General features: G+C 40.1%; 1 protein-coding gene across 2 annotated transcripts in view; it reads right to left on the bottom strand.

The window, feature by feature from the left end:
* LOC145477786 (uncharacterized) overlaps positions 1-15,571 on the bottom strand; it is a 34,496-nt gene that overhangs the window by 7,518 nt on the left and 11,407 nt on the right. For both annotated transcript variants that reach the window (XM_081455611.1, XM_081455612.1), the window contains exons 11-21: positions 14,694-14,770; positions 13,900-13,998; positions 13,023-13,137; positions 11,216-11,320; positions 9,520-9,571; positions 7,038-7,165; positions 3,528-4,788; positions 2,696-2,764; positions 885-1,072; positions 691-754; positions 113-197 (exon numbers count right to left, since the gene is read on the bottom strand). In XM_081455611.1, coding sequence (XP_081311737.1) covers positions 113-197; positions 691-754; positions 885-1,072; positions 2,696-2,764; positions 3,528-4,788; positions 7,038-7,165; positions 9,520-9,571; positions 11,216-11,320; positions 13,023-13,137; positions 13,900-13,998; positions 14,694-14,770 — 2,243 coding nt within the window. The remainder of the gene's footprint in view (positions 1-112; positions 198-690; positions 755-884; positions 1,073-2,695; positions 2,765-3,527; positions 4,789-7,037; positions 7,166-9,519; positions 9,572-11,215; positions 11,321-13,022; positions 13,138-13,899; positions 13,999-14,693; positions 14,771-15,571) is intronic.

Raw genomic sequence — 15,571 nt, 5'->3', positions numbered from 1 at the left:
ACCCTAGGAGTCGTGTAGGCCAGTCAACGCCATTTTGCACTGATAAAAAATTGAAAAACAACAACAACAACAACAACAACAACAACAATGTAAACACTAGCACTGTAATCACCTGTCTGTGATATCCTCTTTACTTGTTTGACATTCTTTATCGCTAAGTTGTACCTTCACTGGAGGATCTGTTACGACTCCAGCATCTGAAGAAAAAATAAAATAATACAACTGAATCAAAGGATTCTCTGATTCCATAACGGCACCAGCAAACCTCGCCATGGTGTTGCAAGTGAAGTACCCCTGTCATGTGACAAGTATTTTTCACCACACTTATCTGAACCAATTGGTTTCTTATCTATGGTTTTAATATTTTGCCCCTTTTTGTTTGGCAAAAGCTTCTCCAAAGTGACTTAATTTTTTTCTTCTTTTGACCTTCTCCTGCAGTGACGAGCTTAACTGCATAGAACACAATCTATGGATTCAGTTATTAACAAAGGTATTAGCTTCTGTATATGTTGGGCTACTTGGGCGCGAAAAAGAACACTCAGGTATTTATTTTAGACACTTGCATAAAGGTATTAGAAGTTGATACAGCTAAATCATTAACCATCGTAACCTAACACTCGAAAAGTCCGCTGCACTAAGTTGCTAGGGCGGTAAAGTTGATCAATAGACAATAGCTGTTGTTTTATTTACCTTTTCTGATTCGTCTTCTCAGTGATCGGATCGGTTCAGGATCTGTTTGCATTTCTCGATCAATCTGTAAACAAGGAAAGAGGTTAAAAAAGATGACAAGACATTGATCTAACCATAAGGCCAGGACTCCTTCAGATATTGAACTTATCCTCAATACACCGAGAGAAAGAGAAAAAGTTTCAGAACCTTCATACCTTTAATGGTACGTGGATAACTTTCGGCAATTCTGTTGTAGTTGATTCTTGGTTCTTTTCTGTGTCTCGTCTGTTTTGCAGAACAAGAATGCAGCTCATTACCGTCTTGTTCACCAGTAGTAGGTTCACTGCTTCCTCCAGCAGGGGTGGGGTAAGGTCATCCTCGTCTTCCTCATTATTGCCATGACCTGTCGCAGCAAACATAAAACCCTTATTAAGGTGGCCGAACACAGTTTTCGCGCGCGCTTTTACTGTTGCAATTCAGCGCGCGCACAAGGATTGCAAAAAACAAACATGCTGTCAATAGAGCGATCATTTATTCACTCAACACCCGCACTATCTGTGCTATTTTTCTCTATTATTGAACGCAGTGTATTGATGGCTTTAGTCTTTTATTACAAATATATGTTAGAAAAGGTAACGATGCAAAGAACCCAGCAATTCTCAGCTTTTTCTTTCTTACCGAAAGAACCCAGTTAAATGCAGCGCATGCGTAGTAAGTCAAAAAATTGTGATTGAATGAAAAATTGCACTCTCGGAAATACGTCCTATTTGTCGAGAACCATGCATTAGAATTTCACGAAATTTGGCACGAAAATACTTTAGGAAATAAGTAACTGGAGTATTGAAAAGAATTGAACTTTAACAAAGGAAATTCAAGATATTCCAGTGAGCCTTCAACAAGGGATAATTAAAGATCTCTCTGTCAAATAATTAGCAAAATGGTGTTAACTTGTCAGAATCGTTACAACCTTGTTGCATGCAAATTATAAAGAAAATCTAATGACTAGATTTTCTACAAATAAACAAAACCGGTTTTAAAGGCCTGTTTATATTTACTCATGTTGCCATGGCAACGTCACATACGTCAGTTTCATCATCAAAAAACCAAAGTTTGTGTTGTTAACTTGCTTGCTACCATTTTTGGCGACCGAGTGATCAAGGGTTTTAGAGAAAAAGGTGAATGAAACACAGGTATCAAAAACTGTGTTCAGCCACCTTAATCTCAAATCCTCTCTCCTCCGATGTTCGTTACTGAAAAAGCCGCTGTGCGAGGTGAGTGCAGCGCAAAGACAAATAGGCCTGCGCATGTACTAATGTCATTCTGTGGATTCTCCCTGCCCGAAGAAAAAGCCTGAGCCTCTGCGGAGCAGCGAGTCTTAAATCTATTTACCCATTGAATTTCAAAAACTACTGCATGGATTGACTGCACCAAGGCATTCTGACGGTACTCATTACCAGCTGAGAGGTGATTGTCATAAAATGCAAGCGAGTCCCTGCCTTCTTCACACTAACCATGTCCAATTTGCCTGTAGCCTACGAATGCTGCCCAAAAAGGGTGAAAAGCGATGAGAGAAGGCCCTGTTCGGAGGCAAGAGGTAAGCGACTCTTGCCTGTTTCAAAACTAGATCAGATGTAAACGAAAACCTGTAATTTGCTTGTAGCCTACGAATGCTGCCCAAACTGGCTGAAAAGCAATGAGAGATGGCCCTGTTCGGAGGCAAGAGGTAAGTGGCTCTTGTCTCTTTGTCAAAACTAGATCAGATGTCAACGTTTTGATTAGTTGAACTTCAAAATGAACATAAGAGTTCGCTACCAGGCCTCGTGGTAAAACAGGACCAAACGAGACAATAATCTCGACGTCTCCGAGAAAAGACAAATGTCTAACTTCTTTGATTGGACAAAAAGAATGGGCAACTCTTTCAGAGCTTTTATACGAGCTACAAGTGAAATCTGTTCACTACTTCATGGAATTAGCTTTCGGAAGATAATGCATCTTCAAGGCCCTTTTCAAAGTTCACTGAACTCACCGGCGCATATTCTGGTCAGCAGATTTTCCTTGACGCCTTCAAACAAGCGTCTCATGACACGCGGAGATTCTGAAATGAAGGAAGAAAATATTCAAGGCGACATGTTACCATGATTTTAGTCAATTTGTTTATGAATAAAATGGCTTTCAAATCGAAGAAAACTTAAAACATCAAGGCTAGACTTTTCAAGATTTACCATCCGCGACAATGGCAGAATCAAGAAATTATAACTTACTTAGTCGCCAGAGACGACCCAAGTAACGGGCGAGAAAGAGATCAAACTCGGTCAAATGAATTCATCGGCCCCGGCCTTTACATGGATTCAACAAGAAAAGACTCTCTTCTTCACCGTTCTAGCGGTTAATCTCTTTTATCAATACTAAAACTGCGTGATTTAACCAACTAGGCATCATTACTATCTAAATGTTACTATTAACTGCTTTTCAATAAAAAGAGCGGTTTTCCGGCCTGAGTAGAAAGGTAATTGGTTTTTCATTACTACGTTACACGATTGGCTAAACAAACTGGCGCCATTTTGTCAACCAGTCAGAAACAAATCAAAACCAATCGCGGCATGCTCACTGACACGTTTTCCCATGCTTCGCGTCGGCTATGTGTTTTTGCTTTGAGTTTTGATTGGCTCACTGTATTGTCTGCGTCCTTTGTGATTGACTACAGTTAGAATTTTGCTTTTGGTATTACGATACTCGATTGAAAACAGCTCAATACGTCACTTCAGTAACTCCGATACTCTTGACTAGCTTTAACTATGTTACTCTGTTTAGTACACTGTTTAGTACGCAGGTGCCTAACTGAACGTTTCTATACGTACCTCTTTCTCGCAAAAAGGGAACTTCCACGCCGAACACCTCAGAGAAGAAGTTGATAGTCTCCGAGTCTAGCTCTGTCTTCAACCTACACAAGTCGTTCGCTAGATGTACGACTTTCCTCTTCACCGACAAAATCTCATTTGAAGCAACGAGATCAAGGTCTTCATCTTCCTCTTCAGCAAGCGGAACACATGCGTTCATGTTAGACCGCTTGACGGGGTTACTCTGGGCTCTCGCGCGGCCCGCAATGTCGACTAGGTGACTTCGTGTGTTCGGCCCAGGGGAGTGATCTGAGTCGCTGTGCTGACTGCTGCAGCCACTGTCACTGGGTCGATTCCGGCAACGCGGGCTCAGCGGCTCATCCTCTAGAAACGACTCCATACTAGAGCTTGATGTGCCTTCGTGCCCTCGGGGCCCATCGGAATCCGTCGACGAGAAGCTCTTCTTTGAATCGGAATGAAGCTCTAGGCACGAGCTCTTCAAAGCAATCATCGGAACCGAGCCGGGCTTCCGCGACTCCCGGGAAAGCTTCGGTGAAGGGGGAAACTGAAGCAGATACAACTCTCGTAATGAATCGGTACTCATTAGAGAAAACCGACTATCACCTCGCTGCCTGCCTCTTAAATTATTCAACAACAGCCCTCCTTTTTCTAACACGCTCGAGCTCACTGAATGAATGACGTCATCCTCGTACTCGGCACAACCGCTGTCACGTGACCGCAGGTCATCGGCGCCGCTGCAGGCCTGGGACAGATCTTGCATTTGGTAAAGCAACTGTAGCGACATAATCTCGGCCAGTAAAACATTGTACAATGTCTCCGTTTGGTTCGTCCCTGGTGGCATGCGAGGAAATTCTTGTTCGTCGAACATGGCTATAGTTTGTGTGTATCTCTCGTGGCTCGGAGATTTCACCAAGCGTTTTTCTAATTCACTGATTCGTTGTTTTTCCTCCTCGAGTGATTTCTCAAGCCTTTCGCGCTCGAGCTCTTTTAACAACTTTGAGCGCTTCTTTTCGTCCTCGAGAACTTTCTCGTACTCTTCTTTTGTGCGCTGTTCGATCGTCCAAGATCGTCTTTTCTCCTCGTCCAGAGCACTCTGAAGTCGCCGTTTCTCACGTTCTTCGCTATTGACAATTCTCTGCCTCTCTATCAACACCGCTGCCTCTAGTGAAGCATGGTGCATTCCCTCGAGAACACGCCTCTGAGATCGTTCGTCGAAGAGCGTCTTTGTCAAATTGTCGTTCGCCTGTTGAAGGTTTTGAATCTAGCGAAACAGACAGATAAAAAACATGATGAAAGCCTTTTTCAGAGGGCATTTATAATCAAGCCACAAGTACTACAGAAAAACCGGCTTATTTGAAACTCAAATGTTTCTATATTTCCTAGTACTAGTTATGAGGAAACCCTAATTACAGTCTGATTCTGAGAACACTGTATTTAGCTTTGTGTAAAATTTATAGAATGACGTACAACACGCCGCAGAAATACAAAGTTTTAGAGGACAAGTTTCGTGTCGAAGAGTGAGTGAAATTGAAATTGAAATTGCTGAATCTAATTTGTAGCAAAAAGTGATGCACAGATTTTCACATTCTCTTGATGATACCAATTTGAAAACGCATTCTTCCAGCCACCATATTCATGAATTTAATCTTCGGAAAAAGGCATAAAACTGCATGGTTAGGTAGAAAAATGACGCTTAACTATGGAAAGCCATCGACCACTAACACAGGTACCACTTTTTGCTGAATTACCACAGCTAATTTTCAAATTGAACGTTTTTAGGTTGCCAATACCGTAAAAAAAAAAAAATCCATAAAGAACTATTAAAGAGTTCAAGGTGACAAAGGTTAAATTTGTTGCGTTTTAGTACACTAATAAAGTGGTATAATTATATAGATTTGACGGTCCACACTACGCCGGAGGAATTTGAAAACGGAGCTTCAATTCTACGGTTAGGCCTTCCGTTCACACTAATCCGTCACAAAAACGAACGAAGCTTTTCGAAAACGTTCTTCAAACCGAAGGAATTTGGAAACGCCGGCTTTGCGTTTCACTGTGGACGGAAAACATTTTGAAAACGAAGCTTTTCGAAAACAATAAGGTTAATCGACCACAACTGCAAAATGGTCGGTGATTGTTGAGTTTTCATATTTCACGCCGCTTAGTGTGGACGGAAAATATTTGATGCGTTTTCGGAGTGAAACCTTCGCATTCAAATTCCTCCGGCCTATTTATGGACAGGGCTCAAGGAGTAAGTTAGCATCTTCGCAAGGGCAACTTAGTGGCATAAAATACATTCTAAAATGTGAAAACGATAAGTCAGAGTTTTTAAGACACAGCAGGAGGCCATAAGCATTGTTTTAAATTAAAAATGAGACCACATTTATTAAAATCATAAACAAATAAAATTTACACTGTCTCGTCCTGCTATGAGCTTTTAGCTCTGCTTTCAAGAAAAAAATAATAAATAAATTTTAAAAATTGTAAGCGTCTACTAAGTTCCCGCGCACAATTTTCGGAGAAAAAAAAAATTTCTCAACTTCAGTTGTAAATATATCCTGACGCACACAATAAAATGTGCAAGGGACAGATATATTGAAAGCAAAATTTCTTCAATCGCTGACAATGAGATCAGTAACAGATGAAAACTCAATACAAAACTCAGCCGAGAGCAAAAGACGAATATAATCTTAAATACGGATTCTGGACATCAAACATGATTAGATCAGTGTTTGACTATAATTCTAACTTTTTGATCCTTCCAGAATAAACAATTTTAGCCTTGTTATGAAAATATTTCTCGTTGCCAAAATAAGCGCGGTTGCTCTTTAAACCGCGTAATACGAAATTTGACGGCAAACGGATTTTTTGACAACATGGACGCAATTGGCTCTGCAAGTTGCCTTTACTACCGAAAAAATCAACCGAAATCTCATATTTATGTGTGTCCCTCTGATCCATCTGCTTACAAACCCTAGATATAATTAGGAATAATTTAACTAAGAAAAGCAAACTCTAGGAACCGATCACATAAGAGAAAACACCAGGACATTTTAAAAATAGTTTATTCGATACAGAGAAATGATTATTTTCTTAACATGAAATTTGTTTAAGAAACACGATATTTCTATTTTTCACGCAATGTGGTTTCAATTTAGCTCATGCAGTACCATTAAAAAAAGCCATTTCTAAAAACTATTAATGCAGGCTGTAGTCGTGAAGTGCTTGCTGCAATTTCGGCGTTCTCCAACGTAGTATGAAGGAAAAAAATTAACCTTATTCTAAGCGAGCTAGTAAAGGAACCGACGAAAGTTCTTTTTTTCCCCCGAGCGCCGTATGTACGTGTATGAGAGTTTCAAATTGCCCACAGGCGCAACTTCCGTATACTTAACTTTTTTATGTTATTGAAATTGTTATTTTCTTAATTTATCTGCTGCTTCTTTTTGGGATACCTAGAGAATTTACATTTCCAAAACAGGCCACGTTAAACAACACACAAAGGTTAGTTCTTACCTCAGTTTTATGGAGATCTCGTTCGGTTTCAAGAACAGCTTGTACTTCGGCTAATTTAACTTCTGCAGCAGACTTAATTGCGTAGCTTTGCTTTTCAAAGTTGTCTTTCTGGGCATTGATCTCCAATTCTGAAACAAGAACAAAATGATATATATATATATACATAAAAAAAAACACAAGATCACAAAAGAAGTCTGCGAAACTACTAACACCAACATCACCAACGAACACGCTTTGCTGGTTTAATTAAATATTCACGGAGATTTGCCCGTAGACATATGTCCGTACCTCCATTTCGCGGAGATTTTCTGAGTAGTTTTTCTATTAAATTCATCTTCTGGGCAGGCCGGTTTTGTACGACGGAAGAACGATGGTGTGTATTTTTCAAAGGGAGCGAGTTCAAAAGACGTTTACTTTTGGTAAGCTCTCAGCAAGTCATATGCGATGAATACCACAATATGACAAATTGTCTGCGATGTATATGAGATTCACTAGCAGTTGGCGAACAGGCTACCACAATACACAATGCAGTTTACGAATTTTTCTCATCCAAACTTCATCCAAGCAGTGTTCGTCCTCCGTAGAGCAAAATATCTGACAGCGACAGCTTTCCAAACATCGTGTGAATTCACCGAAGATTTCGTGGCGTTTTGTTGACAACACTCCGTCGCATCGTCTTATTGGTTCGCGCAAATTCATATCAATTTTCCTCGCCTAACCGCAAAGACGAATATTGCTCAAAAAATGACCTCATTGTTTATCCTAAAAGAATCACCGCTCATCCGAACACCTGCTTAACCGAAACCAAAACAACACAGCCGCCAATCAAAACGCGTCTTTTTAAAAAGCCACCAATCATAAGCCTGATTCAAAAGCACCAGGTGTATTATGAACTGAACATAAGGCCATCACCGAGAGAGCTTTGCAAGCAACTGGCGATGTGGGCGAGCACAGTATAATGCGAGGATAATGTCTTCCCGCGATTTGACGGTTGAAAATTTGTTTAAGGCCAAAACAAAACCACCCTGGCCTTGCAACTGAAATTAGCTTGATAGATTACTGAGAGATAAAAAGAAAACAAGATTTTTTAGGGGGGTGTCCTTTACGTTACCTAAAGAATCGCGCGCTCCGATGTTAGAAAACATAAAGGTTTCAACATGAAATTTATTTTTAGCAATTCAGTTTATCCACACAACCAGAAACCCATGTGGCGTTTCTGACAAAGCTCAATATCGATCGAGATTGTATCTGGTAAAGTATTTTTTTTCTTAATCTAGCTACTGAATTAAATCCATGCCGCAAATTGTAGGAGCGCTATATCCTAAAAAGAGAAATAACTTCTTCAATGATGTGACAAAAATATTTCTGCACTATGACTAATTGCCAACCCCATATGTTCCGTTGGTTGATAAATTGTCACACTAAGCTTTCTCAAAAGATCAACATAATTTTTCTCAACTTATAGAAATAGTTCACAAATATCAACGATAAAAAAGTTCTCGTTGCCACATTTATATAGAGGATGAAAACATAAAATGAGATAAGATATAACTATCCTACCACTTTGTGCGACAAAAGATTCTTGTAAAAACATCTCTGCCTTTTGATTCTATTTATAAACACATTGAAATCTGTCACATTTATCAATGCAATCAACCTGCCGTGAATACGTTCATATTCAAATATCAATTATGAATAAATTTACTCCCTGAATTAATCTACACAGGACAAATCAGGCATGCATTTTCAATTAGGAGCTTTTGCATCGCGAAGAAATGGCATACATTAAATAAGTACGGCGTATTGCACCCAAATTATCTTTGCAATGCACACGGCACATGCAGAACGCCTGGGCGAGCGATTGTAAACACACTAGGTATTTTTTGGAGGGATATTTGCGTACGTTTGCTTACATGTGGAAGGGTTATTATTAGACTGTTGAACCGGAACGAAATCCCGAAATACATATCATAGGAAAGTTCTGAAATTTATTCATACAGAAAGAAATGATATCTCGTCGTGTTAAGATGACGAAACATTTCTAACGGCTGTATACTTCCCTCAGATTATATGTTCATCATGTTCCCACAAGAACTTTCTTTTTTTTTTTCTTTTTTTTTTTATCGAAGGCGACAGTCTTAGATGTCTAGCGCGCAAAATGAAGAATCTTCAAATTTAAATAAGAATTATGAATATCGCGCACAATTTTTGACAAAACAAAATTTAACCTTAACTTATCTATAAAGCTAAGTCATACGCGTCATGAAAAATAAAGCAGTTTCTGATCAGTTTTCAGTCTTATTTTTAAACAAAATTGCGCTGAAAGTTCTAGATCTTTATTCGGCTTTAACGTTTACAGTGAAACCACTCGATACGAACTCGGTGAAAAACAGAGGTTACAAAAAGACTTCAACAAGTAATTTCAAAACGCCGCTCCAGATGCGCATTTTGATCGCAAGTCGAGAACAATAAACAAGCTTACCTTGAATTTCGATCCTCTTTCTTAAATCTTTCGAGAGCTTGATATAGTCAACCTGTTTATGAAGAAGCAAAGATAATTTACAAGCGGCGTTCTATCATCCTTTCCACAGCTCGATAGAACCGACACATAAAATTTATCTCAGTGCACCAGTGCGTGGGAAAGATATTTTCTCATGACTGTCTATCCATACAAAGATATTGCTTTGTAAACATGCGACTGACAGGATGTTTGTGCTATTTACAGCCATTAATGGCCTTTTGCTTCCGAACGAATTTAAATTATAATCAAGTCAAGAGCTAAAATGAAAGTACTATGGTGAATTATAATTGCAAATTATGAAAATTCGCCGACAACTTAAAGGAGTTTTTCTTTTTCTCTTGCTCTGCAGCCTAAACAAGCAGTCTTAAACGTTTAAATACGCAAAGTCAAAGAAAATTACTGAGTTATTGCGCATTTGGTTTGTTATTACCAAAAACAGATGCATCAATTTAACGTTCACGCACATTTAACCCAACATCAGTAATATAAAAATCAGTTGCACACATACATTGACATAATTACAGCTAAACTACCCCAAATTTCTTGCGACTGGATCTTCACTGCATCACTCCATAATCTTCTGATCGAACAAATTAATGCAATCAAGAAAAGCTTGAAAAACGCTGTGATGTTTATGTTAGTAAATCCCCTCCGCTAAGGAATCGTGGCAATAGTTTTTCAAAGAGAGAAACTTCAACCCGCCGCCAAGGTCTGTCACCTCGTGGAAATAGCGTGCCAAAAAAGATTAAGAAAGCGAGTCAACAGCAGGTAGAGTATACAAGTGTTGTGTTTAGAGCCTGCTACGCAACGCTTTCCGACACTTAAAGCATTCATTATGAGAAGACCATTTCGTGCTGTGAGAGAGACAGAGGATAATTAATACAATACGATAACTATCGGTTCGTGTTTCGCTGCATAATTGTGTCCACGTGTTTATTGATGTATCAACTGGTTATACTCTCAAATATGAGCATATTAAATAATCTACAGGTACTAAATTACACAACCCAAAAACGTAACTTTTCCCTTGATCAGTCTCGCTTTCGCATGAAGAAACCTTAGACGCAAACAAGGTACCCTTGGTGCATTTGATGGCCTTTTTCACGTCTTAATCAACTTTCTACCTACATTTCTTTCAGTCAATCTGACAAATAAAAACATCTTTCATGGCGGACTCAAACCTTGTCAAGTTCGAGATTCCACCAAGGAAATTCTTCATTAGGCTCGAGTTGACAACCAGGCAGAATCGACTTTTAACAACGTACATTGTCATGAAACTAATTGGAGCGTAATCTCTGAGCTCCTACGAGACTGCAGGATACTGAAGCACGATTTCACAGACGTCACTTGTTCTGCGCGAAAGGGAATAGTAGGCTATCTCCAGGCTATCCTCGGTTTTGAATTTTGGCGCGCAAGTAACAACCAATCAGCGCCCGTACATGGATCTCTGTAGACTACGTCATCAGTATGGATTTCTTAGGTCCAATCTCAGACGAGCGGGGAAAGTGTCAAGTGCGAAGAGCTACTAGGCTTGCTTTAATTTGAGCGAACCATCAATGCTTGTCGTAAACTCTAAGAAACCAGCGGGACGGGATTTCACCAAAGCATAAGGCAGAATGAACAAACTGGAGAAAGAACATATTACCGCGCAATTTACCTCAACGTTCACATATGCTGTAGAGGTTATCTTCAGTGCCCGCAAACCAAAGTCCAGCGTGCATCGAGTCTCGTTTACGTCTCTTAGCAAAGGCGAAATGCACATCTGTTGACGGAAACAACTATGTCACTTCATGTAACACGCACCACTTATATTCCCGCTTCCAAGGATAGACTATTTCCGAGTTACCTTGCGCCTCTTTGTCTATGCAAGTCTACGTGCAAAACCATTCATATGAAAGTGTATTCCTCCTACAGGTTCATTTTCATGCAAATCAAACTTATTTTCATATGAAAGGTTTTGTGCGAAGACTCGTTTTGAAACAGAGGCACAAGGTAACTCGGAAATACGTTGGCCTATTGGCTAAGCCCTCGTTTGTTAACTAACTATATCATCAACTGAGTACGCGGAGAACTTGTGAGAAGGAAAGAGAGTGCAGATCTATTCTAAACAGCAATTTCTTGGTAGACAAATAAAGAAACATTCGCTAGCGAAGCAAATTGGTTCTGCCAAACATTTAGACACAGGTTTTTGTTGTTGTTGTTGCTCGGAAAGAAAATTTTCTTCCGCAATAAGATTGTGCTTGTTCGCGTAAACGGAATAAAATTCAGGGGGAAAAAATATTCCCGCTACGTTGAATTCGGAAGTAGGGTTTCTCCATTTACGAGGGGCCTCTAGGTCGCAGACATTGTTATTCGATAAAGCAGGCGCAAGACACAGGCCTCGTGTTTTATCGAACTGTAAACCAATCTTAGCGCGCAAAATTTCTTGAACATTAATTTTGTAATATTGTAGAAACAGTAACCGAAATCACAGCCTACGAACGCAGACGAATTTCCGCCGGCTATCAGTTAGTTCCGCGGAAAATTAAGGCGGAACCAAGTGACAGCCACAAATACGTCTGCGTTCGCAGGCTACCAAACTCATGATGGTCAGATATTTATAACAGGATTTGGCTAAATCGGGAAGTGTCCTTCTTTCGTATTTCAATTAACTGAATCAAGAAATAACTGGGTTTCATCGAGTGTCCACAGAGACAAACCCAAAGACCTCACCCTCCGCACTAAAGCCCTGTTTTCACTAGCGACGCAAGCACAAGGGCAAGCAAAGCAATAGCAGATTTGCACGTTGTCGTCATTTGACTGAGAGACAACTACCAGAATAGACCATTTTCGTATTCTCGGTATTGGACTGGAACTAGCTTGCAATGGAGGCTCATGCGGGGGGAATATCATTAAAAAGAGATTTGAAAAGACTCCCCGCATTAGCCTCATTTGCAAGCTAGTTCCAGTCCAATACCGAGAATACGAAAACGGTCTAATATTCCTTTGGTTTTTTTTTTTCCTTATTATTTAAATTTTGAATTCCCAGTGGGGTTTAAATAACAATTGTCCTAATTAGCATAAGAAAGAGAAAAAGTGAAGGATTCTGGTAGTTGTAGTCAAATGACGCCATCATGCAAACCGCCTATTCTCATTTCACCGTGAAAACGGCCTTGACGCAGGCATTAGCTCAAGCGCAAACACAAGGATCAAAACAAAATACCGCTCAGGCATAACACAAGCACAAGGATATTTACCACACATGGTTGTGCTTGGCTAATGAAAATACTGGATCCAGATACCTCGCGCCTAAACAGTTTGGAAGGTTCGGATTTTGATTTGCTTTTGATTTTGCTTGTGCTTTTGTTTGCGTCGAATTTCGTTTTCACTTGTGTCATCCCTGTTGCTTGCGCTTCTACTTGCGCTTGTGCTTGCGTCGCTCGTGAAAACCAGGCTTAAGAGTCATGATTCTCAATAAGTCTTACCACAAAACTTGTTTTACAGTTCCCACCGAGGCTATCTTGTAACAACCGAGTCAGGGGCGAGTTTCTGTAAGGAATGTGAGTTCTTTTGCCTTCAGACAATGCGTGAATCGTGTTACTGTGGAACAAAAAGAGTAGCTTCGTAACTTTGCCGAACGATTCAAACCAATGTATGTAGTCAAGTGAGCCTAAGTCCATTCTAGATTTATAGGACTAGGGGAACAAGAAGCTGAATCTGTATAGGCGGTTAACAGCCTTTACGAGCAACGATGCTGTATCACTTTTCCTGGGTGGTAGGCAAATCAGTCACTTCGCTTGTACCCATCTTAATCTTGGGTGGAATGAGGCACACTAAAAGAAGGTGTCTTCCAAAAACACAGCACAATGATTCTAGCAAGTTCTTGGCGCCAGACCTCTTGAACTGAACCATCAGCCAATCACGCCTTCCATGAAAATAAGTCTATGGAAAAGGCCTGCGGGACGGACCACTAATTTTTGAGGGAGTGTGGATGAGGGGGGTTTGGGCAATGTTCTCGGGCGTGTAATTTTTTTCTCACCGCTAGGTTGTGCATGATTTCTTTCAGTGGGCAATAACTCGTGCAAGAATCAAAAAAAGACCTGGATAGCAGAAAGCGTTTGCTCGAGTTTTTCCCATGGCTCCCTACGCACATTCTTTTTTTTTTTTCAGCGCGCCGTTTTTGCTGTGAATGAATTTTTTTGGAAATTACCCAGTCCCTCCTCAAAAGAATAATGGTCCGTCCCTAACTTGACATAACTTCCACTTACTTCCGGAATAGGAGCAAAACACACACACACACAATAAACAACAACAGCAAATTGAAAAAAAAAAACGCATAAAGGTCAAGCACATAAAACCTACCCCAGTTCAAGGAGGGACAGATTAACGTGTTGTAATTCTGATAGTCGCTCTCCCTCAACTCCACTCTTTTTTATTCTTTCGCTTCCAGCGAGATCACAGCTGCAACAGAGAGAGCCAATTAAGAATGCCAGTTAAACCATTATATAGGAGAATGCAACCGTATTCAAACACCAAAACTATGTTCTTACATAATAAAGTGTATTATCGTTTGTCTCACGATGTAGTCACTTGAGATGTAGATTGCGACGTTTCGACTGCTTACTGCTAGTCTTCTTCAGGCGATAAGGTCGACTGATTGCACGGTATCATTTATATCACAAAGGTCGGCTGTGATTGGTGCATTTCGATCCTCCTATTGTTCCATTATTCCGGCGAGTAGCTGTTCCCTCAGTGGTCCGCTGTTGTACCGTTCTCCTGTTGTTGTGTTTCTTGATCGTGGGTATCCATGCTTCAGGAATTTCAATTCCACTATCCCTGTTGATGTTGTTAGGGTGAAGTCTTATGTGAATAGCTTCCTTGACCCTACGTGTGTACCAGTGAGGATCTCGATCAATAAACTTGACCTCATTCCAGATAGGATAGTGGCCGGTCTCGTGGGTGTGTTCAGAAACGGCGGAGGTCTGGGTTCGGGCGAGTCGTATATCCCTGTCGTGTTCTTTGCTTACTAGCAGTAAGCAGTCGAAACGTCGCGATCTACATCTCAAGTGACTACATCGTGAGACAAACGATAATACACTTTATTATTGCATCTACCACGATGAATAACAACAACCTTTTCCTCGATATGTTCTTACATGTTGATTCTTCCTGTGATTAAGACGTCATCACGAATTCTGATTTGTTCCAAAAATGATTCATCATCGTCGTCTTCCTGAGTTGATTAAAAGGAGTAGAATCAATGAGTGTAAAATGTAGGGAAAAACTAGTGACGGCTTTGAGCTTTGATGCCGTAATAGAGCAGTTTTCACCAGAGTTTCGAAAAGTAACTGGTTTACATTACTTCGCCACACGATTGGCGCTACTTTTTCATCCAATCAAAAGTAAAACCGAAACCAATATTGTGACTCGCTTGCACACGCTTTCCCATGTATTTTCTTCATGTATTTACTTCGATTTGTGATTGGTTCATTGGATTGTCTTTGTCCTTTGTGATTGGCTACAGTGACAACATTAGTTTTCATGGGTTTTTCGACACTCAATTGAAAACTTCCTTACAGTATTAATTGTAAACAATGTATTTATGCGTGGCTCAATTCTACCTGTTACAATCCCCCCCGGAAAACCCCCGAGACAAGTCCAACCCTTCGTGCCCGGGGTTGGGGATTTGTTTAAGGCGGTTTTGTCCCGGTAATGAGGTATTTTATAGGAAATCCGATAGAGTTTGTTTCGGCTTGGCTGAAAAAAAAAACAATCTTTACAAATTAATGCCTATAATTGAAGCTACGGTGAGTTAATTCAATACAAATTGAAATTTTAATGTACTAAATGCGACGATGAGTTTCGCGGTAGTACGATCACATTTGAAATATTGTTCAAACCCACTGGACGTGACTGATTTACCTTCTTTGTAATAACACAGCGTTTTAATTGCAGCTAGTCAATAACGCCTTACAATTCTAATAATCATCTAACACTGGTTTTCCGATATAATAGAAATAATATAATAATACAA

The sequence above is a fragment of the Orbicella franksi genome, chromosome 2 (genome assembly GCF_964199315.1).
Source record: "Orbicella franksi chromosome 2, jaOrbFran1.1, whole genome shotgun sequence".
Taxonomy (NCBI): Eukaryota; Metazoa; Cnidaria; class Anthozoa; order Scleractinia; family Merulinidae; genus Orbicella; species Orbicella franksi.
This window is presented reverse-complemented; position numbering and strand designations above follow the sequence as displayed.